This window comes from Acomys minous (genome assembly GCF_964271855.1).
Source record: "Acomys minous genome assembly, chromosome: 14".
Classification (NCBI taxonomy): Eukaryota; Metazoa; Chordata; class Mammalia; order Rodentia; family Muridae; genus Acomys; species Acomys minous.
Window position 1 is genome coordinate 70,179,683 of NC_140496.1, and position 26,573 is coordinate 70,206,255.

At 35.6% G+C, this 26,573-nt stretch overlaps 1 protein-coding gene across 7 annotated transcripts in view; it reads left to right on the forward strand.

Moving 5' to 3' along the window:
* Positions 1-26,573, forward strand: part of COL11A1 (collagen type XI alpha 1 chain) — a 188,166-nt gene that overhangs the window by 38,314 nt on the left and 123,279 nt on the right. For all 7 annotated transcript variants that reach the window (XM_084757803.1, XM_084757797.1, XM_084757800.1 and 4 more), the window contains exon 5: positions 21,978-22,103. In XM_084757803.1, the coding sequence (XP_084613929.1) occupies positions 21,978-22,103 (126 nt within the window). The remainder of the gene's footprint in view (positions 1-21,977; positions 22,104-26,573) is intronic.

The window sequence follows — 26,573 nt, forward strand, 5'->3', positions numbered from 1 at the left end:
TTGTTTAAATTTTTATTTTTGAATTAAATATTTTTTACTGTTTTTACATACACATTTATATTATTACACTTATATATAATAAACTACCTATAGCAAGAAGAACCATGACACAATCAGGAATTATATAAATGTTACATTCTTAGATGTTTGGCCGTTTGTATTTGGTAACCTTGAAGAGAACATTTTTCCTATCTTGATGTGCCTAAAGTTCTGAATGTGATTCAGTATCTATTATATCTCATCATTATCAACTTAAAACATCTACCTAGACCTAAAAACATCTTAACCCCTAAACAACTAAGCTTAACTGTAAAACTAAAGTATCTCATCTTCAACACCATCAGAGACTTGAGAAGGAATAAAATTGAATATCTGAGAATACCAGGAGTTCTGGTTAGTAGCTTTCCAAATGAGAAGATGAAAGAGACAGTTTGCTGCCTGTTTCTCTTTCTTTTTTTCTTTTTTTAAATTTTAGTGAAACAAGGTCAACTGTGTAGCCATAGCTGGCCAAGAATCTCTGTAGACCAGGCTGCTTTTGAATTTACAGAGGTCTGTCTGGTTCTCCATTTCCAGTGCTTTGTTCTAAATATATGGACCACTATAACCTGCCATTCCGTTTTTATTCTAGTGAATTGGTGTGATTTTTGTTATTGTGCTTCTAATTGTTGAAAATTATTTGGGGAAAGACTTAGTGATGATGTAGAGCTATATTCATAAATTATGTGGTGTTGTCTACATCTACATTAATGACTTTTTGACATTTCATGGAGAACATTGGTTTATAATTTACTTTTAACTTCTTTTGTCTAGTTTGAGTGCTGTAGTGATGTAATTTCTCATTTCTCTGGGAACTTACAGAGATTTGGGAAGTTATCAGTTTTCCATGGTGGCTATTTTTCTCATACCCATTAGTTCTTCCTGTGTGAGGTTTGGAGATTGTGTCTCCCAAGGAGTCAAACAGTCCCTTTCATTGAGATGCCTGTTCAGACACCTTCTTATACTGTCTATCTAATGACGTGTATTATTGCCACACTAGATCTCCTTTCTTTTACTATCAGTAATTTCTATCCTTTGAATTGTTAAAATCATTTTACCTAGAAGCTTCTAACTCTTACAGAGGTTTACAGAGACCCAGCTTTTGGCTACAGTGATAATCTGTATTAACTTTTCTATTTTCTGTTTTATTTCCTGTATTTCTGTATTATTGCTGTTATTTTTTAAATCATATATTTTCTTTTTTCTTTTCCCTTGTATTTAAGTTGCTTTTTTTGGTACATTTTCTTAGGTGGAAATCATATGCATAACTAAGTTAGTGTTAGTATATATATATATATATATATATATATATATATATATATATAATCTTTTGATAATTTCCATCTTTATTTCTATTTTTTTGTGTTATTAAAATTCTGGAGAGATCCTTTTTTGACCTTAATATTTCAGAGCCTTTGTCATTTCCCATCTGTTTTTCAGTTATTATTTCCTAGCTTTATGCATTATTATCTGAGAATTAGATTTGAATAATTTACATTTATTTTAGTTTTCAAAAGGGATTTGGCCCACAACACAATTTCAACGTAGATGTCTATCTCTGCTTTAGTTGGAGTATAATCCGCTGTTGGATGGAATAGGAATGGAGGGCCGATTATGTCTAACAGATTAATAGTGACGGTTAGTGTACTCACATCTTTCCTTGACTCTACTTGCTTCATATGGCTGTTTCTGATGGAGGTTTCATTACAAAGTGACCGAGAGTATCACTGACTCATCCACTCATCCTCGAAGTTATATTAGTGTTGCCTTGTATATTTCACACTTACTTGTTAAGATAATGAATTAGATTTTTTCAGATTATTCCTTAATATATTTTTACTTAATACTCTGTGTTAGCATGATGGGGTATAGATAATGTCAGAGCCAGAAGTACATGTAGTTTCTACGGGACTATGTCTCCTGGGAATGTCAGAAGCCACATGCACACCCACGAAGTATCAACAACGTAACTACCAAAACATGACCTTTCTCACACTTTTGAATATTCAGATTTATTTCTTGTGTCCTGTCATTGTTGCTGTAGTGTGGTGGACCCTACCTTGAGTCTTATGCATGCTACTATACAAATACTCTATCAGTGCATCATACCCCAAGGTTTTATCTTTTCGTTCAGGTTTTTGTTCTCTTTGCTTTTTATTCTGTGTAGTTTCTATTATCATTGAACTGATATTATTTCCCCTGCTGGATCTGTGCAGTGGACATTCCTAAAAAAGTTACATCCTATTTATGTTAATTACATTGGTCTATGACACATTTTGTTGTGTAATTATTTTATAGCTGTGCTTCATTATCCATCTGTATTTGCACACTGTGCTTTCTTCTATTAAAACCGTAAGCATAAAAATCAGACATATAAAAAGTTCCTGCTTTGTTAATTCTGACCTCGCTATATCTGATTCTAGTTTTGATGTAATTTGCTCTCCATTAATTATTTGTTTTACCTAACATCTGTCTTATAATTTTTCTGTCGAGAGGCATACATGGTAGATTGAATAAAATAATCTGTGGGTGAGTGTCAAAAAGAGAAAGGAATTTGTAGTCATGTTAAGTGTGAGCCTTCTGGGGAGCCTGAGCTTGTGAAAGATCTGTTTTGTCATTGATTCTCCGTTCTGTTTTCTTAGGTGGATCGGAAGACGTGGGTGGGTTGAGTTACACATTTTCCTCCTTTTATGTAGAAGGACAAAATTGTGATGGGAAGTTCTGGTTACTTCAGTATATTTAAAACTGACTCTTCCCTGCTCACTTTTTCTAGACATCTGACAGAATCATATCTTTGGTTGTAACAGTGAAGATCTTATAGAGCACCTTAAAGAAATCTTACAACAGAGTACCCTTTACCATCCATGACCCAGTCTCAATTCAGTGTTTAACTCATAGGGAGGCAGGTAGTCCATAGACTTTTGTCTCTTCCATAAAAGGAAGGTGCAGGAGGGATGTAGTGACAACTTAAATTTTGGTTTATTACTTTAAAGTATTTCCTAAATTGGTTTCTATATGTGATACATGGTCTAGTTTTGGAAGGAGTTTAAGATTTGTGTTTTTCAAATCCGAATTTAGGTGATTCTCCTCTTTACTTTTCTCACCGCATACTCCATTTGTAGTCCTACATTTCCCACTTGTTCTTCTATGTATGTACTCAGAATTGCTTCCATAGTTTTAGCCATCACTTCTTACCTACTAATAGAAATCAGATACTGGATTATACTCCTGGGACAAAATCAGAACAAAACAAACAAACAAAAAACAACAAACAAGCCAAACAAAAGAAACCCTCAGACCAAGTAACATAGCACCTATGGATCTGAGTTTCTAAGTTAGATTCTCTTCCATAATGTACCCACTTTTTAAAAATTAATTTATTCTTGTTACATCTCAATGGTTATTCCCTCCCTTGTATCCTCCCATTCTTCCCTCCCTCCCATTTTCCCCTTATTCCCCTCCCCTATGACTGTGACTGAGGGGGATTTCCTCCCCCTGTATATGCTCATAGGGTATCAAGTCTCTTCTTGGTAACCTGCTGTCCTTCCTCTGAGTGCCACCAGGTCTCCCCCTCCAGGGGACATGGTCAAATATGAGGCACCAGAGTACATGAGAAAGTCAGACCCCACTCTCCACTCAACTGTGGAGAGTGTTCTGACCATTGGCTAGATCTGGGTAGGGGTTTAAAGTTTACCGCCTCAAACTAATGTACTCACTTTTTCAGAGGTCAGGGTGTTTTCTATTTCACTTTTTTTCCAGAAAATATTGCTGTCAGCATCATCAGCCAGCTTAGGGTGTACTGGTCTTCCACTTCCATAGGGTTCATGGCAATACTAATGAAAATATTTAAAAGTTATATTCTTTATGATAAAAATCAGACACTGTGGAAACTGCAGCATCATACTTAGTCTTCATTTAATCATCTTCTAGGCCTCTAAAATTGTATAGTTTCATTTTATTAGAGTTCATTTATAAAACAATCTTGTACTGAGTTCCCCGTGAAATGTCTGATTACAAAATGCAGATGTAAATTGTCAGTGTTGTGTTCACCAGTAACTTTTCAAAATATCTGTGTTCCATAAATGTTAACGAATTCATATTTCATAGAATATGAACCTTAGAAGGGTAGAAGTAAGCAAGTACTGATTATAATAATTTCAGCTATTTCACTTGGGAAATTAAAGATGAAGCAGAGCCATCAATTGGTATCTAAGAAATATAATAACTTTTTAGGGCAGGAAGTTATAGCCACTTGCCGGAACTTGATAACTGAGTGCTGTAATTTGAAGGTGTAAAAGCTGCTGTCTCCTAGAGTTCCACACTGACTCATTATTTCACGCTGAGATCACCGGAGAAACTTTACTGAGGGCCATTTGTAGTTTTGGGGAGGCATCACTTTCCCAACTTAAGGTGCAAAATAGCTTTAGTCACCAGCAAAGTATGGTTGAGGCTGCAGTGAACTGAAATAAACAAGTCCTTGATTTCGATTAAGTTTTAGACCCTCCCACATGTCTAATGCATTTTATAAAGCTTACCCTAGTACAGAGACTAGTTGTTTACCACCCCCTCTTGAATGTTGGTTCAATTTTTCTTGGAAAGTCAATAAATAATAATTCTATTTCTCTCCCCTCAACTGGTAGGTTACCAAAACAAACCAACAATAACAGAACAAACACATATTGAAATACAAAATCGTGAATACAAAAACCATAAAGTTTGCAGGGGAGAATATTGTGGCTTGGAAGATTATTGTAGAATATAGAGAGACAGAAGTATTATTGTAAGGCACAGGGAGACAGAGATACTTAAATTTTATATACATGTATGAAATTCTCAAAAACAAGGGAAAATCAGGAGGTAGAATTTTTTTCTTTTCTCTTTTTCTTACTCAGTCTACTTTATCAAAATCCACTGTTCTACAGACTCTAACGGATCACTTGTCTGCTTTTAGGAGAGGTGTTTTTCAATTCATGAATTAATAATAAAAATGAATTATGTAATTTCAAAAAACATAATATCTTTCTGATGTGGTCCCATATATATATATATATATATATGTATATATATGATCTTAATTTTTTATCAGTCTGCATCTATTAATTTGTCACCCCAGAGATGTCATAAAAGCTTTAAGAAGTGGTAGAGCAGTGGTTCATACCTCTGGTTTGCAACCTTTTTGGGAAGTGTTAAATGACCCTTTCACAGGGGTCACCTAAGACCATGAGAAAACACGGATAACTACATTAATATTCATAACAGGAGAAAAATTACAGTTATGAGGTACCAGTAGAACGATTTTATGGTTGGGGGGTGTCCCCACAACATGAGGAACTATGTTAAAGGGTTGTAGTGTTAGGAAGGTTGAGAATTGCGGAGGCACAGGAAGTGTAGTCTCTCCCTCCCTAACCAGGTCCATTGTCACATGCCTGGTAGTCAGTCACTCTTGGGTCAAACCGTCCAGGTGTGATATTCCAAATGAGAACCAGATTTGGGAACTTCGATTTCTTTAACTTAATTAGTAAGATGGGGTGTGTTATTTGTATTACTGAAAAATATGAATATTAAATGGATTAATATTTGTAAAGATTTATCCACGTGTCATGTTTCAGAGGATTTACTAAGAATTGACTTAATTCCAAAAATTGCTTTTTACTTTTGGATTTTGGTGTGAGTTTACTTAACATAGGAGCTACGTGTCATTTTTGTATAATTTGGAGATTTATAATTTGTTCTTTTAAAGAAATCTCTAACACATGCAGATAAAAACAAATGGTATTCTTTTTTATTTTTAAAATGTTTAATTAATAAGTAAATATGTTTCAATAAACATCAGCATATAGATAAATTAGCGGGGACTGACTTTGACATAAATTCAGGTGCTCCATATTTGACCACCTCCCCTTGTTGGGGAGGCCTGATGGCACCCAAAGAAAGAAAGCAGACCACCAAGATGAGACTTGATAGCCTATCACCATATAAAGGGGGAGGAGGTCCCCCTTGGTCATAGACCTAGGGGAGGGGAATAAGGTGAAAGTGGGAGGGAGGAATGGGAGGACACAAGTAGTGGGGTAATAATTGAGTTGCAATCTGAATAAATCAATAAAATTATAATTATAATTAAAAAAAGAATTAAGAAAGTAGACATTTAGGAAAGAATTTTATAGACATGTAGGGGAACCAGGAATACACTATAGTCAAGATAAAGAAATTTTAAATTAGACCATTACAAAATATCACAAATGGTATTCTTGATGGGGACTTTATTGTTTACTCTCTTAAAGGAACACAGATATGTACATAAGAAAGGCAAAGCAGCTCTTCAGTAGCCTGTGGTTTTTTTTTTTTATTCTTGTCTGCAAATATTTGGTTAACTGCACAGTTTAGAATGTAGTTCCAGCTTGGAAAATATATTGTAGAAATTATTATCTAAGATCACATTTGTGATCCATTTTGTGCAATGTACTCCTATACTAAAATTATTTGTTTTATACATGTAAGGAAATATATGATTACAAGAGAAACAATAAGCTATACTTGACAAATATTAAATAAAAGTTTAATTTGATATTTACACTTAAAGCCACAATTGAGCCTTGTAACTGGAGATGTGTGTTATCATCACATCAACCTACCCAGAAAATCTTAGAATCCTTTGGGTATTCTGCTGTAAGGACACAGTGAGTTCATAGACATTTAAATTTTTTCCTAACATTGAAAAATAAAAGACAAAAAATTTTGTGAAGGCTTTCGTTTGTAGAAACAGTTGAATGCATGTACAAAGTGGTGTCCTATAGCAGTTTTTATAAAACAGTTTTATTCTGTGTGTGTGTGTGTGTGTGTGTGTGTGTGTGTGTGTGTGTGTGTGTGTGTGTGCTTGCACATGTGGACTCATGAGGGAATGCATATAAGGTGAGAGGCAGACATCAGATGTCTTCTTCAGTTTCTTTGTTTTAGGTTTTGAGACAGACTCTCCCACAGAACTTGCCGTCATGGATTTGGTTAGCCAGCACCAGGCATCCATTTTTTTTTCTCCATTTCTTCAGTACTGTGTTTACAAGGCACATCGTTCCATGTCAGGCTTGTTTGTATTTTAAGTGTGTGCTGAGAATGGAATTCAGGTCCTCATGCCTATACAGCAAGCAAGTTAGCAACTGAGCTGTTACTTTTTGGCCACACAGTCTTGTTATCTACTAGTTTAGATTGTTAGATGTCATTTAGAATTGGTATTACTAAGTCTTTACTAATTTGAGATTCCACATATGTCATTTTGTCCTCTGAGCTTTCTGTTAGGAGCCCTTTAAGTTTGCTTCTGGCCATCTGTACACAACACTGGTTTTATCAATTCTTGAGAGTTTTCTCTCAACAAGGCTGGATAGAGTGTCTGATTTGGGCTTTTTAATGTGTGATTACATTTCTGAGTACCGCAGACTGAGTTCAGATGACACGTGTGGCAGGAACTACACACAAAAATATGCCACATGAATTACAGCCAATCCTCAGGGAACCAGTCAGCACTCCCTTAATTATTTCCTACCATTGTGTATAATAAAATTTCAAATTTGCTAGCTCTCTCCTTTTACAAGTTTGTCCATGCATAGCTCATCCCTAAAGGCAGGACTTATTCTTTCTTTTTTTTTTTTTTTTTTGAAAGGTTCTACATTTTACTAGTGGACAAACCACTCCACGTAAAATATGTTGAACTCCATCTTGAAGGGCCTATTGATGACCATGATTCAGTCATGACTGTCAGTCTTGCCATTGTGGGAATCCTTACAGATCCTGCTTTGTTCTCCTCCAATGTCTTCTCTTAGAGTGGTACCTGGTTTTACTAGTCATCCAAAACCATTGTGAAATAAGATGATTTTTGCTTTTGTCCCTTGGCCAGGAATCATATGATTCTGAGTCTTGCGAGAAGTCATGGCAAGAAGTCAAGTGGGGTGTGCGGTGTGCAATAGCTTAGAAAAGGAACCCTCTTCTCTTTTTTCTTGTAAATAATATAAACTGTTATTCTTCGGCATTTTGTTAAGTTTTTAAAAAAAATATTGAAGACTTTCCTACCATATATATTATATATGTGTTTTATATACCTTTATATACCTCCCCATTCCTTCTGTTGAATTATCTTCTCTATGTCTCCTCACAACCATTTCTTCCTGACTTTATGTATTCTGCTGTTTATAAACATACCAATTCCCCTTTTACTGCATGTATGTACATGGATGTAGAACATACATCTCCTCTGGGTAGTATCTCATGTGCTACATCCATATGGAAAACTGACTCTCCCTCACTCAGCAGCTACCAGTTACCTATATATCCTTAGATAGAGTAGAACTTCGTGAGCCTCTCACTCATCCATGTTGGGATTTAGCCTGGCTTGATCTCATGCTGGTCTTTACAGCCCCTGTGGATTCAGGTGAAATAGGGTGCTATCATGTCCACAAATACCTGTTTCCCTGCAGATACCCACTTCCTCCCACCTCTTGCTCTTAAAGATTTTCTCTTCTCTCTTTTGTGATAATATGTGAGTCTTGAGGAGAAAGGGGTATGGAATAGCTGTCCAATACAGCTTGACATTTTTGCTGGTTAGTTTTTGTCAAATTGTTGATAGCTGGAGATACCCGGGGGAAGAGGCCCCTTTAATTAAGGGAGTGGCTCCATTAGACTGGCATGTGAGGCATTTTCTTGATGGATGGAGGAAGGCTCAACCCAGTTGCACTGGCCCCACCTTTGGGCAGGTTGTCTTAAGTGTACAAAATGGCAGCTGGAAGTAAGCCGATAATCAGCATCCCTCTAGTCTCTGCTTATTTACCGCCTCCAAGTTCCTGCTTGAGTTCCTGACCTGGCTTCAGATGAGCTGTGCCATGGAAGTGAAGTGTAAGCTAATAACCTTTTCCTCCCCCTTGTTGATTTTGGCCATTTTGTTTATCATAGCAACAGAAAGCAACATAGGAAAACACTCCACAGGACTGACTGAATATATGGGGCTAATGGAGAAGAAGTTTATTGCCTTAGGTTTCTATCACTGCTACTCTGGCAGTAAATACGTGGTGTTTGCAGACATGAATTCTATGGAATGCTAGATAAATGGAAAGGGTTTTAGCTCTCTTTTTATGATTTATAAGTGACATTTATAGCCTTTAAAGTTCTTTAAAAGATTAAAAGCCCTGGTATTATTCAGGACAAAATTGTATTTTATCATCTTTTCTACCCTCTGTTTTATGGTAAATGCACCATTAATATGAAATTATCTCTAATTCAAAAGGGTATACAAGGAATGTGATTAATCACATTATTGTGGGATTACTTTTTAAATGTGATCTTTTAAAGGTATAGTCTGTTTCCCTTCTTGCTCTAAACGGCTGTATTTAGTTCCACCATGAGTGGAAAGTAGTCCATTAATACCATGTATGTCTTGTCTACTATTTTTCTTCTGCTCAGGTCTCTATGCTTGCTGGTCTTTGTCACTGGCAAGTAGCTCCTGAGTGAAAGAGAGAAGGAGAGATTGGCTGATGTCATCTCTTCGCCTATAATATCCCAGGGATTTTCTTTTGATTTAGAGCATAAATTTTGTTGTTTAACATGTCTGCAGGTTACAACCCATCCTCTGCAATTCACTCTGACTTCGCTGTGATCCCTTTTTTCCATGCTCTTGCTTGTCCACAGCATGTCTCTTTCTTCAAACATACTATTCACAGCACAGTTCTGACCAATGCATCCACTAGTCTCTGTGTTTTGAGGGTTCTGCCTTCTTTCCATTTCTCCCCTCTCAGTTCATTCTTGGTGTTCCTTAATCAGTAAATTTTTCCTTTGTTGATCTCACTATATAACAACACCCTTATTATTATTTGCTGTTCTTTTTTTTTTTTTCCATGGTTTCTAGCACTCTCCCATTTACTTATTTCCTTTCTGGTTCTAGAATGCAAACTTTGTGAGGGAAGAATCTTTCTGTAGTTTTAAAAACAGTATAGGATCATGTCTGCAATACAAATTATTTTAGTAATAAAATTTAAAAAACTAAATATATTCTCCAGAAATTGTTAATTTAAGAAACATAGATGCCCTGTGGCTTCAAGGAAGCTGTGGGCAAGTCCTGTTACCTTTTCACTAAATATTATATTCATTTTTGTTATTCACTGTCTAGAGTGGGTCCATATTGGCACTTGTACTTCAGCAAGAACTCTTTTTTATTTTAAACATTGAGAATTTTGAAAGTATAAGAAAACTGTATACTTCTGCAGAAGAGTTTTCTAGTGTCAGATGTTTTCTGTACTTTTTGGTAAATGTTTATTGAATTAGAAATACATTAAAGTAATGTAGGACAAAGCTCATTTTCATAAAATTGGTTTCTTCAGTTGGCCTTGGTGTACTATGAGGGCCATGTGGGCTGCCACTAGGACAGTGATAATGTGGTTTCTCTCATTCTTTCCTTTGGATTATGGTCCAGATGCAATCACTGGTGTATATTTCAGTCACACTAAAACTCTAAGCATTTTGGCCACTTTCCTTCTTCCCACAAAATACTTGAGAAAGTGACATTACTGTATGGAATGTTTGGAACAAAAACAACAGTGTGATGAGACATAATGTCTTGGAAGATTCAGAAGTCTCGAGACCAGAAGCACAGTTGTTCAGCTGAGGTGACTACTGTCCATCCTTAAGAGTTTTAAACATATGTGGGATTTTGTGTCTGTCTCCTTCCTGGACATGCAATTAGAAACTTGACCAAGATCCACACCATTTTGCTGGAATTCTAATATCAAATGTGGAATACATATTTGGGAATGATTGGACAGAGTATAGTATTGTGTTACACTGCTGCCTTCATGGCAGTGACTGTCAGACAGCTCAGCTGCATAGATTTTTTTCTTTCATTTCTATTACGTGTTTTCTCTTCCTGCCTTCCTCCTTCACTTCCCCTCTCTTTCCCTCCCTCCCTTCCTCCCTCCCTTTCTCTCTTTGTTTTCCTGATATGGATAATCACCTTCAGGTTCTCAAAATTGATTTTCTTAGAATATATTTTGGGAGCAAATACTGGTGAAATCTACAGTCATATTCGTTAAAGTTTATAGTGATAATTCAATTGTCTCCAAATTTTTGGAAAAAAAAATAGCTTCTACTCTGTGCAGTTGTTTTAAGTTTACAAAGAGTTTAAATTTTGCTGATGATTTTTTCAGAATTTCTTGGGAAGTACAAGAAAAGTAATGCTGTTTTCTTAATTATCATAGTTTTAATTTATTATAGAAAAATGGGACAGATTACAGAATCAGGAAGGCCAGAGAGGTGGCTCTGTGGTTAAGAGCACTTGCTGTTTTTGCAAAGGACCCAAGTTCAGTTCTCAGTACCTACACAGCTGCTCAAGTTTTGAGCAGCTCCGGTTCCAGAGGATTCCATCTCCTTTTGATCTTTGTGTCCTTCAGGCATGCTCATTGTACACATAAGTATATGCAAACAAAACACTCATCCACATAAGAGAAAATCTTTAAAATCCGCAGCAGAGAGGTATGTCTATGGCAAGGTCCAGAAGATGAGAAACTTGTTTTAGTGATTCTTATTTACAAATGGAATCTTTTAATCATGAAAAATATTTGCCTGTAGATCCATATATTTGGTATACATTGAAAACCTAGTACATGGAAGTTGAGGTTGGACATTATGAGGACCACGGATAGTATGACTTCTGCTTTTGTGTTCTTTATCTTCTTTTCTGGCAAATGCCACACCTACTTTTTATATAAACCTTTAAAAATGTATTTGTGTGTATGTAGAACTAAAACATGACATTTCTAACTTAGAGCCTTTAAATGCATGGGACTCCAACTTCATTAGGAAATTAAATTCATACTTGTAGAGGTGCAAACAGCAAATGTGCTGAGTGTCTTTACCTTCTTGGGGACTAAAGGGAAAAGGAAGAAAGAGCAGGGTAGAGATTCATTGAATAGTACCAGCACTGCATTTAGATACCTTAGTAAAACAGAAAAGGTATATGCAGATCAAGTTTGGAAGTTCAAAGCCCAGGGCAGGGCTCCATTTTTCTGACCTTTGGAGAGGATAGTGAATGGCAGTACCTCCAGGCAAGAATGTGTATGGTAGCTCAAGGGTGGTGTCTTAAAGCAAATCAGAGGAAAGGAAAATGGCCTTGGTCCCACCATCTCATTTGGAGTGTCCATAATGACTTAATTACTACCACTCGTGTTCATCAACGGTGCCAGATGAACTTTTAATGCTAGGCCTGTTGAAAGACATGCCAATATCCAGAGCCTAATATCCCATCCCTGCTCTCCTTAAAGAGTGATGATATTCTTTTAACAATCAAAGTGAACTCATTCCCTTAAGTTTCAAAAGTCTCTTCCAACGTTGCTGAAAACTCAAAGTCAAAGTTGTATCCAAGACACAGGCAAATTCTCAGCTTGCTTTAAGCCAATGTTCAAGATGTATAATTACGTGCTTCTGAGATATTCAGGTGGGACCTCTATGGGCTAGATATCCCTATTCCAGGAAGGAGAGACCAAGCAGTAATGAGAGAAAGCGGCCCAAGGCAAGGCTGAGCATTAACAGGATAAATTCCATGTCGTTGTCACACCTGTTGCAAATTGGAGACGCTGTGGAGGTGTGCATGCAAGGGCTTGTGGAACCTTGCCCATATTGTTGCGCTGAATCCAGCCCACGTGATCTTCTGGGATTGTTCCTTATGGTGTTTGCAGCTCTTCTTAGCAGCCATTGCAAGCTGCTGGGTTCTGTAGTGTTATTTTAGCTTTACATTCATTCACAGAGCTCCCCTGTGCAGTGTCCATCAAGAACTCCCCGTGGGGATTCAATCCTTGCAGAATACTATTGTATCCCAAGATTTAAAGAAAGAAAGAAAGAAAGAAAAAGAATGCAATAGAACCTTCCATTACCCTAACTTTTGCATTTTCATGTGAAAAACTAGATTACATGGGCACAGATCTAACAGTCGTAGTGTACTTAACTGCTCAGAGAATAGTAAAATGTCTCTGAAATAATAGACTTGTTCTTCCAGACTCTTATTGTCTTATGAAGGAAGTAGAGGCCTTGAAGGTTTATAAGATTCCTTCTACTCCTCATAGTTATTTTCTTTGGCAAATGTATGCTCAAGCTCACCCTCCTTGCCTACACATGTCCTATTTCAATAATCTTTCTTTCTCTCCTACTCTGTCCAAGCTGCAATGCTTCCCAATATGTTTGTCTTGCTCCTTTTTGTCACTCGGCATGTGACTTTAACCAGCCAGTTTCCCCCAACTTGCCATCAGGATGCTATGCAGTGTCCAACAATCAAGTTGGTTGTTTCTAAATTTAGCCTTTTTAGAGAATACCTACAGTGCCTCTAAAATTTCTGGTCAAGGAGTAAGAAAGTGACCTGTATTCCAGTGCCTGGGGGTAATTTTCATTTTCATGTGAAGTCTAACCAGCTAGTTCGTCATTATACAAATCAATTGTGTTTCTATGCCACATTTTGTCACCCACTAAGAAGAACCAATTATTCTACAATTTGATTTTTGTGAGTAGGGAAATGGAGCATGGGTGTGTAGGTGCCCTTATTGTGTGCTGACTTAGTATATTTCCGTATATAGCCCATGTGGTACATATATCAAGGTAAAATAATCCTCCTTTTACATTTTGAAGAAACTCCATAGTAACTAATAACACTTGCAATTACTGCATATAAAAATTATCCCCTGCCACACGTTTGTCTTCTTGGTGATTCTTACAATGTTCAGTGCAGTTTTAAGCTTAAAATATTTTAAAATTATCATTATTTTTCTTTTTTTACCTATACATTTATATTATTATAGTTTTAAGTTTTATGACTAAAAATGTCGGGTAATTTTTATGCTTTTATTGGTAATTTATATTTTTTTGAGAGACATTTGTTTAATTCACTTGCTTTTTTAGTGGTTAGGTGTTCATTCCTTTGGAGTATAAGTCGTGGGTTCTTTATATGTATATTAATCTTTGGTTGAGGAACAGTTGGCATAGGGTCCCTTCTCTCCCATTCTATAGGCTGCTTCTTCACACTACTCACATTGTTTTTTCGCTCTGTGCCCAATGTATTTGGTGTGATGAAATCTTATTTGTGAAATCTTAGAATTATGTTTGAAGTTTTGTGAGGTCTATTTTGGAAGTGAATGCCTAGATGACATTTTGGAAAATTTCCCTTAATTGTTTCAGAGTTTTTAGTTTATATTAGAGCCTTTTGTTAATTTCTAACTGATTATTTTTATCAAGGGAGGCATAGGCTTTTACTTTGTTACTCTACATCTGGATAGCCAATTTTCTGAGCATCATTTGAAGAAGAGGCTGACCTTTCTTTAAACTCTTCAACGTTCAGTTAATCTAAACCTTCCTTGAAGCATGTAGATAAAATCATTGTAATTACTTCACCGGTTGTCAGCAACTTTGCATTATTTAAATAAAATTATTGAGGCAGCTAACTTAAGAAAACATGTATGTCACTCACCACTTGGAACATTTAATCAGTGGATATCGCTGGTTTGGCATTTATGAAGGGAGCAGACAAGTACACACCATGCTGGACTATCTATTGAACATGTGAGTGGTCACACATGGGATGAGGAACAAAAAGTACCTGAAGCCCTAAGTCCACTTTGAGAGTCTGCCTACCCCATGGCCAAAGTATCACACACTGGACTTCATCTTCTGCAGTCCTACCACTTTCCAAAAACACTGCCCCCTGTAGGGACAAAATTTTAGCATAAAGTCTTTGGATGACATTAAACATCCAAACTATGACAAGAGTTCAGCGAGAACTAGAGGCCTGCATAAGTACTTTCCAACAGTGACTTTAATGGTAACGAGGGAAATGCCTCTTTTAAGCTAAAATAGGTATGGACGAGGGGAGCATTTCTGCCTTTCCAGCCCTTGGTAGTAAGAGTCTAGTGAAACACAGTCTAAGGAAAATACGTTAGGCTATAAGATAAGAGAAAGAAGTACTAACAATACGGTTTGGGCAAGCATCAGACAATAAGTTTTGTTTTGTTTTGTTGACAATAAGTATTCTTAAATTAAAGGAAAAACATTTCCCCATTATTATCTCATTTAAGTGGTATACTGTTCCATAATTCCTTTGATTTCCCAATGTAAAAATTCCCTCCTTTTCTCTCCCAGATTTCTATCATCTTGATAGTTAGAAACATAAAGCAATAAACAAATGCGTTTCCTGTAATTACTTGGGTGCATAGCAATCTCAAGAGCAGGATGGAGTAGCTGTGTGAGAGCAGCGTCTACCTTTCAACTTCTTATTTGTTTCACTTCTGTACCTGAGTCAGCATGACACTTAGCCTTCAGAAATGTGCACTGAGTGAATGCATTGAAGATACCTCCGGAAAGAGTCAAAATAAAAAGCTGGTATTTATATGTTAAAATTCTTGCATGTTAATTTAAAATTATTGGGTAAAATAACTTTTTTCTTTAGAATGTATCTCTACTATTTATCTGTGCTAGTATCTATCTGTGCTAGCATGTAGAAAAGGAAAGGAAAAGGCTTTTTAAACTTCTTTTTCTTTTTTGGGTATTACTCCTCTCCTCAGTTAATGTGGCACACAGAAATTCCTGAGATTTCAAATACGACAATATAGGTTACTGTTGCCAAATGTGAAAAGAATAGTCTTGTTCCTAAATATTTCCATTGCACTAGAAAATTCTGGGTTTCAAGTTTGAACATGCCTTCTATCTTTGACTGCATGCAGACTGTAAATCCTGAGTTAAAAAGAAATGTGAAGATTTGTAACTTGATAATGACTTTAACTTTTAAAATAAGAAGAGTAAAAGGTATATAAATTCTTATATATGCATATATACACTTTAACTATAAAGTTACATTTTATAATATTTCTTGGGTAATATTACATAAAGTGTCTAATTTTGATTAATATCATTTTAAGTTTATTATAGGAACTGTGTCAGCCATTTTACTATAAAAGTGCACATCACAATTAAAATAAGAAAATACTTTAAAATAGCTTTTTTTCTTAAAGGAGCATCATTTTATGTAGAATTTGAATAATAACATATAGCATGTCTGTAGGCTTGTATATGTTCCCTCTGTTTACTTTTCTGCACCTTTTTGTCAGAAATATAAGGATATATAAGAGGATGCAGAAAATGATGACGCTAAACACCGGCATATTTTATCACTTCCTCGTAAAGTTCGTGCCTCCCTTCCCCATGTCTCTCATCTCCCCTCTCCTGTCTCAACACTCACTCCTGTCTTCTCCTTTCCTAGCCTCCAGTTAGAGCTAAAATTTGAACCTCCGCTTCCTGGCTAAGCACTCTACCACAGAGCTCCATGCTCCTTCTGCTGTGTTCCCGAGGAAGCATCTTTTCTATTCCATCCTGGCTTGCTCACACATACTCACCGGTGTTTCTCCTTTCCAGCCACTCTCCTTCCATCCACAGCGTCAAGTCCTAGCTTCTTTTCTCTGGACGTTGCTCACTGTCCCAATACCTGTGTTTGCCTGCTTTCTTTAATCCTCAAGAATGTTTTTTAGCTTCTTGAAAGTTCCATGCCTTTGGAGAAGGACTCGGTGGCTATGTGGTGTTGTGCAATAATTACGGAGAGAGATTGGGAAGGTCATTGGTTCCTCCTCCGGCACGTGTTCTCATCTGGTGCAGGGATCGTCACCTGACAGGTGCTCATCCAGCCTGGCCCTAAAGCTGTCGGTTCAGTGACTTTAATGCCACCGTGCTCTTCAGAAGTCTTGGATAATTAGCAAGAATTTAATTTGCAGCAGAGAGAGAGATTTGCACGAATTCCAGTCTCCCATGTGCACATATTAATCATTTCAGCTACGCACTGGCAAATTACTAGTTCGGCAATTCATGCTGGAGGTGCACATAAAGGAAGGGCATGTAGCAGGGGTGACTGGGACTTTCTGGTTCACCTCATGGGTTCTAAGTGAATGTTCCTATTTCCAGGGATACCTATAAGCTATTTGATTTAGGTTGTATAGTTAGGGCCCTTATATCCATTAACTTATCCCTTTCTTATTCATAGGGATTAAAGGGAGACATTATTTTTGCAGAATAAAATTGTGAATTTGTTAGAAAAAAGACTTCATTGAAGTAGTCACTAAGTTGTTAAAATCTGCTTCTAACTATCTTCCTTAATATCATCTGAATGACTTTATAAGAATAGAGAACTGATTCATTCCATTGTTCAAAGACGTTGAATAACATTCATAGTGAGTTCATAAACACTATTGTTTAAAAAATTGGCTCCTGTCTTAATAAATTGTGTTATTATTTTTGCATTGTTCTACTTTCTTCTACACATCTCACCATCACAGTATGTAGGTCAGTCTTTCCAACTACTTAGCATTATAGGAGATTCTCTGAATTCATATACAGTTTTGTGCCTCAAAAGCACAAGATTTATTTTTTTATTTAACCCCATTTCCCCATCCTTCCTTATCTAGCTACCTCTTATTTGCTAGTAATATAGTATAAAAATTACATGGAGTGTTCATTTATAGTGAGATACTACCAGGTTACAAGCTGACAGAGACAAGAATGTGCAATGGGAAATGCAGATGCTAGGTAACCGTGGAACAAAATTGCAGCAGTGCGATTCCCTACACTCTAAACAGATATATCCTATTTAATTCCAGAAATTTCTGAAAATCACTGAGATGCATAGTCAAGGATTTTTTGTTTCTTCCCTTTAAGATTTTAACAAAGGGAACGGAATTTTTAGAATGTAAAAACAATCCAAATGAGAACTTAGATTTAAGACTTAGAACAAGCTGAAAGCCTTAGGGAAAGTGAAGATACTAATTGATTGACACTCAGGAGGCCATCATATCTTAGGTGTAATAGGACATCAGTCAGGCATCTCATATAGCTACCCAGTAATATATACATTATAAATATATATATATATATGTGTGTGTGTGTGTGTGTGTGTGTGTGTGTGTGTGTGTGTGTGTGTATTTCCTGCCATTCCTGTGGTTCTTTTTCAGGCAAATAATCCATCTACAGGTCATATCATTCAACTAGACATGTACTGTTATTGTTATGGTACCTTATCTGACTTTGGGTTTTTACTGTTTATTCTGTGAGTATCACTGCTGTATGGCACAGGCAGTGGCTGGTCAGACTTGCATTTGAAGTCAACTAAACTCTCACTGGTCTGGCACAGACTGGCCAGTTTGACTTGAAGTCAGACTCTTAACATTTACATACATTAGACCAAAGATATATGATTCATTCTTTCAGTACATATGATTCTTTATGTGTATACAGAATCTCAATTAAAAATATACTTTATAGAGTACCGTGTAAACACTTTCAAAACAGAAATTAGAAATAAGCTACTCCTCATGGCAAACTATTTAATAAATGAGGTGTGTGTGTGTTTGAGAGAAAGAGAGAGAAAGAGAGAGAGAGAGAGAGAGAGAGAGAGAGAGAGAGAGAGAGAGAGAGAGGGATCAAAACTAAATAGTAAGAATCTGTTCATGTGTGCATTACTTTTGGGTCTGGAAGAAACCTAAAACTTATGTATGTAATTGGCAGTGACGAAAGGTTTGGTGAGATTGTTCTACACTGCACAGTGCCATTCATTCATCTGTTCACAAAACTCTGACTTTTTTTTAACAATCATTTTTTCTCTCTTCTTATAAGTCCCCAAAGTCTATGTGAAAATACTATATTGTGTAGCTAGTTGACACAGCTGTTTATTATGAGGTAATTCCATGATCTCTGCCATGACCTTGGCTTTTAGAGCAATAGAGAATGGAGATGTCTTTTTCATGGCTCTTGTGCTACAGTAGTACAGATGCCATTTTTACTTGGTAATTTTACCAATTTCCAGTTCTGGAAAATGTTATACCATCAAAAATAATATTTATATCTCATTACACTTGTTATGATATTCAAGTTTATTTATAGACTGTGTCACAACACAATATATGATTAATACAAAACACTGTGAAATACTTTCTGGGAAAGGTGTAGCTTTACAGAAATTTCCAAATACTATATTTTATGGCTAACCATTAAATACTGGAATAAGAATTTACAGTGGAAACATTAGCAACACCCCATTAGTGAAGTAAAGGCCCATAAATAGAATAGTAAGTGGTTGGAAAAACAATATTCCTCTCAAAAATCCATTTAAAAAATAAAATTCATAGGTGAGAGACAGTATATTTTGTATGCTTTAGTACTTAAGTTTGGAGCATAATCATTTGTAATCCTGGAATGGATGCCAGATAGAATTTATCAATTTGTTGATTTAAAATCAATTAAAAGGACTCAGTACCAGATATTTGTTAGGTGAGGAAATTTTGGAATAAGAGGTTTCAATTAAAACCACTGGTGACATTATTTCTCAATGTACTGGTTGTGCTCAGTGATGCCCAATTATTGTTTAATGGGGCAACCAGAATAAGAACTGTTATTCAGGGTCCTCCATTTTTGGGAAAGTTTTCATCTCTGACAGTCCAAATGTGGCTACTGTGTACCTGATTGATGAGTTTTGGCTCATGATATGCTGACAACATATTTTAGGTACTTGCATTCATTTATTTTGAGCCTTCTAAAAAATCAGTAGTCAATGCCACAATTCACCTATACATCTACAAATACGAATAAAATCACTCAGAAAAAAGTGTTTATTTGATCAACTTCCTATATTGTTTCATGACATAGGTAAGTAAATATTACAGATTGGAAACATTAGTAATAGTGTGTGACCATAAAAGGTCCTACAGTATTGTTAGTTAGATATTAACTGCCCTTGCTTTATTTTATGTTTCAATGGAAATTAAACTTGTTTATTTCTCCTTATTGGGATGCTACCTGAACATGTATACAAACATACATGCATACATACATACATACATACATGCATACATACATACATATAAATGTTCAAAGGATTTTTAAGAGAACACACTAATGAATTAATAACAAAATGAAATTACTAAATAACTCAAATAAATGTAAAAAATTCAGTGTTCAACATCCCTTTGGTCATAGATAAGAAGTGTGTTTAAGTCCAATAAAGAAATAAAAAAGGCCCGAATAGCTCATGTGTTTCTGAGCCTACACTGAAAGCAGAAAGGTTTAAATTAGTAGATGTGCTCCAATATACATAAAACCTCCTGCGATACTGAAGACTCAAACCAGTTAGCACAGCAAATGGCAAAACTTAGTTCATCACCATGTGATGGAACAGACATAAAGGAATAAATAAATGGATAAATAAGTAAAGTGCTATTATAAAAAGACAGAGAATAACAAATGATGGAGAAGTGTCTGGAACATTCAGGTGCTATTGGCAAGTATATAAATAAGCCTAGTAATTTTGGATATTGTTATGGCAGGCTTAGAAAAAGTTAAAAATAGAAACACTACGAGCTACAGAAATCCCAATACTGACTCTACATCCAGAAAGAGAAATTTGGTGCTTTGATCAGGAATGGCATGACGTTTGTGTTTTGTTGTCCGTGTTAGTTACCTCTCTCACTGATATGGGCAAGTCCTTGGCAGGAGGGACTTACGGGAGGAAGGGGGGAAACACAGCCGCAGGAGCCTGAGACGAGGGTGTTGGGGTCTATTGTGTCCTTCATAGGTAGGAGAGAACCACGAAAGCAAATGCTCATGGCCCTGACACAGAGTAGTGCTACCCAACCTACGGCGGCTCTTCCCAACTGAATTAATTAAATAGAAACTTCTAGGAAGTCATTCCCAGAATTTTGTCTCTTAGGTGATTATAGGTCCAATCACGTTAAAGTAAAAATTAGTCCTTCAGTGTCTTTAAGTCTGTATTCAATAATTTGTATATTTTCTCAGTAAACGTATATTGATGGTTAATGAGTATTGCCTTATAATTATGCTATAACTTCTTTCCAAGGTTCTAAATTTAATGTTCATGAAGTTATCCAGTCCTAAGTAACTCTAGGTGATAAAATTTCACTAAAGCTTCAGTGAAGCTATCCAAAGTTGATGCAAGCAAGATGTACACTCTAATCATGTTCTTAAATATACAAATGGGTCAAACTCTTATGAGACTCAGATCCGCACTTTGTCACATCACCCGTGTCTGTACTCTTTATTACATTTGGTAGTATCTAACAAAACGTGTTATCTTTTCTCACATAAGATTGCAGATGAATTTATTTAAATAAACCAATAAGTTAAATTTTGAAAATTTTTAGTTTTTAAGTTTACAAGTTGTTGGATTTTTTCTTTTAGCATAAACAACTTCTGTTCATATTTATATTTCTAAGATTATTATAATGATGCTATGCCAACACATACCACAGTAGTTTCTGAATGATTTAAATATTTTTCTATTGTTTCTAAAATTCTTGAAATTAAAACTTTTTAGATAATTTTGTTAAATATCTCTAAAAATTGTCTTTATATAAATATATGCCGATTTTGATATAGTTGGTTTTAAATGTCAAAATAATATTTTCCCTCATTAGCAATGTACATACTCTATGCTTTTGTATTTCTAATATGTTTTTATTTCTGCTGTATTTCTTTCTTGTTCATCTTTGTAGGTGAGCTTTTTTTTTTTCTGAACATGATTCTACTGAGAACTTCACTTACAGATTTGTCTAGCAATAGCATATCAATTTATACTAATCAACATTCTTTTGCCTTGGAAGTATAGTACTTTTAGCCCATATTTCATTTGTTTTTCTCTATGCATATAAAATTATGAATTCTGTAAAACTTAATATTATATACAGTAGATTTTCTATACCAGAAAGTAAGGCATAACAGTGTAATTGATTATTAGTTTCTCTCTCAGTCCCATCGGACTAATCTGTACAATGATGCGTATCTAAGTAATTTTTCCTGTTTATACATTAAATGTAGGCTACTTGACCTTATAAACTGTCTGAAGGCATGCATATCTGACTATCTCAATATCTGACTATTTTTAGGGTGATATTCAGCAGTTTCTGATCACTGGTGACCCCAAGGCAGCATATGACTACTGTGACCATTACAGCCCAGACTGTGACTTAACATCCAAGGATGCTCAGGCCCAGGAGCCACAGGTAGATGAGGTAAGGATGCAGGACACAGGAATCCTTCAGATCTAGGCATGTGGCTATGCCCACCATTCAAAGCAGATTTACTCAGTTTAATTAAGTACCTTTAATTAAGAGTTTTAATATTTTGCAGAGGAATTAACTCAAAGTAATTTGGTTTATTTTTTTTCTCTTTTTTGAAGTTAGTTTCCAAAAGCTATATTTTCGCTCTATGTTTTAAATGGTTAAGATCTCTCTAATATGGCAAGAGTACATCTTATGGAGTAGTAACCATTTCCCAACTTTGGACCTTTCCTACAGAAGAGAAAAAACTATTGAGATCTGTGTTACAGATTTTAAAAGTTTCCTTGGTTTTAATGTCCAAAACTACCTTTTTATCATAGAAAAGTTATCCAAAAGGAAATAATTTATGCTTTAATTTGTAGCAAATATGTTTTCTAGTAATTATAATGTAAAATATTTTGAGATTATATAATTACATCATTTCCTGGTTTCCTTTTCCTACTTCCAAGTCTTCCCGAATACCCTCCTCACACTTTTTCAGATACATATACAACCTGGGCTGAACATTTCGTACTAGATACTAATTGCTGTGTTATTTTCTGAGAATACAACAATTTGAGATTTATTTTCTTTAAAAAAGAGAATATATATATATATATACACACATATATATGTATATATGTGAAAAATTAAACTTAAATTTGAAATCTATACCAATGTTTCAAAAATTAAACTTACTTTGCATATGTATACAAAATTCTATACCAGTGAATTAAAAATAACCTTGTGAGTAATAATTAAGGCATTAAGTTCAGGGGTAGATTCAATAATTTCTTTTTTTGTCCTATATGCCCTGTAGATTTCTATATTCCCCCTTCTTTCTTTTTAGTTCCTATCTCCAAACCTAAGAATGAAAGACAGAGAGACATCCCTGAGTCCAATCTTATTTTCTCTCTACATAAAACCACTAATAACTTATAATCAACTCCCAATGAAAATAAACATCTATCACCCAAGAAAGCAACCAAAAACCTACTCAACCTCCCTTAAGGGAAATGGGGTATTGTTATCTTAATGTTTCTTTTGGCTAATTTTGGACAAATAATACCTTTGTAGGGGCCCAAATAAAATTGTGGATAATGGTTAAACCAACTAGGAATACCGTTTCTGGTACAGTTTCTAAATATTTTCTTTAAGGCTGCCAAATAGCCAAAATACTATGAATGTAACATTTATATAATTCATGTTTGTTTTTTGGTTCTTCTTGCTATATGTAGTTTATATAAATGTATATGTAAAAAATAAAATAAAAAATAAAGAAATTCAATTACAAAAATGTATTTGAATTTTGAGAACAAAATTCCATTTTAAGAATAACTCAAATAGCATGTATATTCTTTAACAAAGCATTATTAGACACCACTACACTTTTAGCTTTAACTACTTAGAATAAGTGGATATTTTGTTTTATTATTATAACTGATACAAATTCCATTTGGTTTTTACACTTTAAAATTTTTAAATGTTGACACTATTTTCATTTATAATGTATCCTGGTGAATTTTGTTGCTCTAACCTTCCCAAAACTTAATTGTAGTATCTCTTTCTTTTTTTAAACAGGGTACAATCTTAAGAAGCCAGCAGCAAATCCAATATGAAAGAGCTGAGAAAAATTCCTTGAATGTTTTATTTGTACAATTCTCAAGTGCCTTATTCTTTTTTAACTGTGTCTTACTGAATATATTTGTGGTAGTTTTGATGGAGAAAACCCACCAGGCCATGTTTAGGTTTCTATAGTTGGTAGGTTAAAAGTGTGTCACTGCTTCTGTGTCTAAAACTCATGATATTTACTTTGAATTTGCCATTTTTATAAGGTAAATAAAATCTGTTTGTTATAGAAAATACATAATTCTGCTTAGAGGAAGAAGAGAACCATGTGTTCTGTGAACTAATGATTGACAATTGCTATCAGCTCCTAAACCAGTGCATCACAATGAGAAGTTTTACTTTAATTTTTTTTTCTGGAAAAATTGACTCTTACTCCTTCTTAGCTTCAGTGATACTTGAATATAATAAACACCCTTTATTAGTACTAAAAATAAAATTAAGCAGTTTTTATAATAAATTTAAATGATAGCCATTAACTATTTCATTATATTCTGAATGTGCATTTCCTAATTATTTTTTTGTGTAGCCTGACTAAAAAATACCAAAGCAATGTTATTTCTCAAGTGTGAACATAAAGTTCAATGTGGAGCTTGGGTCAGACAGTATCCTTAATATTCTGTTAATGAATTGGGGAACTTACATAGTTACAATTATTCAAATATTTATTTCTTCTAATTCGTTTCTTCTTTAAGTAACACATCTAATGCAATCTCAATCCAGCTGTGCATGCACTTGCCACAATTACATCCTCACCACGGAGTGAGAGATGTACCCCATAGACAGATTTTCATAGAATTCTAATATGGATTTAAATATCCCTGATTCAGCAGCATAACTATTATTGAAATTGTGTCTCTGAGATATTTGTACCATGTTAAATTATCATCCTACATAAGAAATTAGATATTAGAGTTCTGTATGAGTCTTTCTTAATGTTTCATACATGTTCTATTTACCTGTAAAGGAGCGGCAATTGATAAATTTTTCTTTAGTGACTAAAATAGAAAGTGCAGGAAAGGGAAGATGATACTTAGTGAAAGAATATGGCTTCCCAATATGAAAGGCTACTATCATTTTTTAATAGTGCTTGTTGTAAAACACAGTTTTTATTAAGGCACGGGGTTTTTGTTGTGTTTTGTTTTGTTCTTTAAACAAACAAGTGAGGAAAGAGGATTTCCACTTTCAGAAGACTCATCTTTACCCCATTTCCAAATTTCTGCTCAAGTGCTCACATCATACTTTTTTTCCCATTTTGTTGAGCATAGATTCATCCCTTATAAATACATCCTGATTATAATGTCCCCTTGCTTTAGTCTTTTCAGGTTCTCCTTATTTCTCCTAACTTTACCTCCCTTCTGCATCCACTCCTTCTCGGTGTCTCATTAGAAAAGGACAGGCTTTATTCCCAGCACTAGAGAGATGGAGGCAGGGAGACCTCTGTGAGTTCAAGGCCAGCCTGGTCTACAAAGGGAGTCCAGGACAGCCAAGGCTACACAAAGAAACCCTGTCATGGGGGAAGAAAAAGAAAAAAGGGAAGAAAAGTACAGGCCTCAAGAAATAACAACCAAAAAAAAGGCAAAATAACATATATTATATTTAATATATTAATTAATATATTAATATTAATTAATTAATAACTATTGTAGCAAAAGTCTCATGTTGAATTTGGATGCAGCAACAGAGCTCCCCAACTGAGGAAAAGGGTCCCAAGGGCAGGCAAAAGAGCCAGAGATCCACTTTTTCTCACAGTCAGGAATCCCATAAAACACCAAGATAAAAGCTACAGTATCTAGGCGTAGGACCTGGCACAGACACATGTAAGCTCTCTGCTTGTTGCTTTAGTCCCTGTGATCTTATATCAATCTTGCTTAGTTGATTTTTATCCTAGGTCCCTTGTCTGTCTAATCTTTGGTTCTTGATCACCCAAGCAGTTTCGGTAGGGGCTCCCTCTCATGGAGTGCAACTTAAGTCAAATCAGACACTGGTTGTCCACTCTGGCAAGTTCTGTGCCACCATTACTCCACCATATTCTGCAGGCAGGACAGGTTTAGGTAAAGGGTTTTTCAGGTGGTGATGTCCGTGCCTCTTCTTTCTTAGCCTGCAGAGTATCCTTCCATGCCAAAGAAACATGAATTTTAGAGTGAAGGCTCCATGCAGGCACCGCCCAGGCCGTTCTATGTTCAAGGAGCTGTGTAGCTGTTGTCCTTGGCAGTGGAGACCATTGTTAGTCTGTAGAAGAGCAGTCCTTTGTCTTTGAACAGCTCTGTTTGGTGATTTCCAAGGGACTTTAGTGGCCAACAACTCAATTGAATGCAACCCAGTACCACCACTGGAAGACTTACTTGTCTATAAGAGATGGCCAGCTAAGACTTTATCCCACAGTACTAGGAGTAATAGGATCACCTTCAAGCATTCTAGGAGATTCCCACTGCGCTTGATTTCCACCCTTCCCCCAATGTCCCAATATGTAGTCATCTCTCCTCTCACTCTCTCCTTCCATCCTATCTCCCCCACACTTGGTCCCCATGTTCCAATCCGACCTGTCCCCAGTCTGCCTATAAAACCTATTTTATTTCCCCCACCCAGGTTTTCAGGACTTCATATCATGGATTAAAACTGTTTCTTAACTAAAACCATTTTCAGGATATTTTCAAAATTCCATAATGGGAAGTGGAAAATATCCTCTAAAGTTTGCTATATAGTTGCATGTAGTAGAAGAATCACACAGGTATACGAAATATTATGTTGTGGTCCAGTGCTTGTGGAAGCACACTTGTAGAAGGATTCAGTAGCTGAGAGAGTTATAAAGATTAG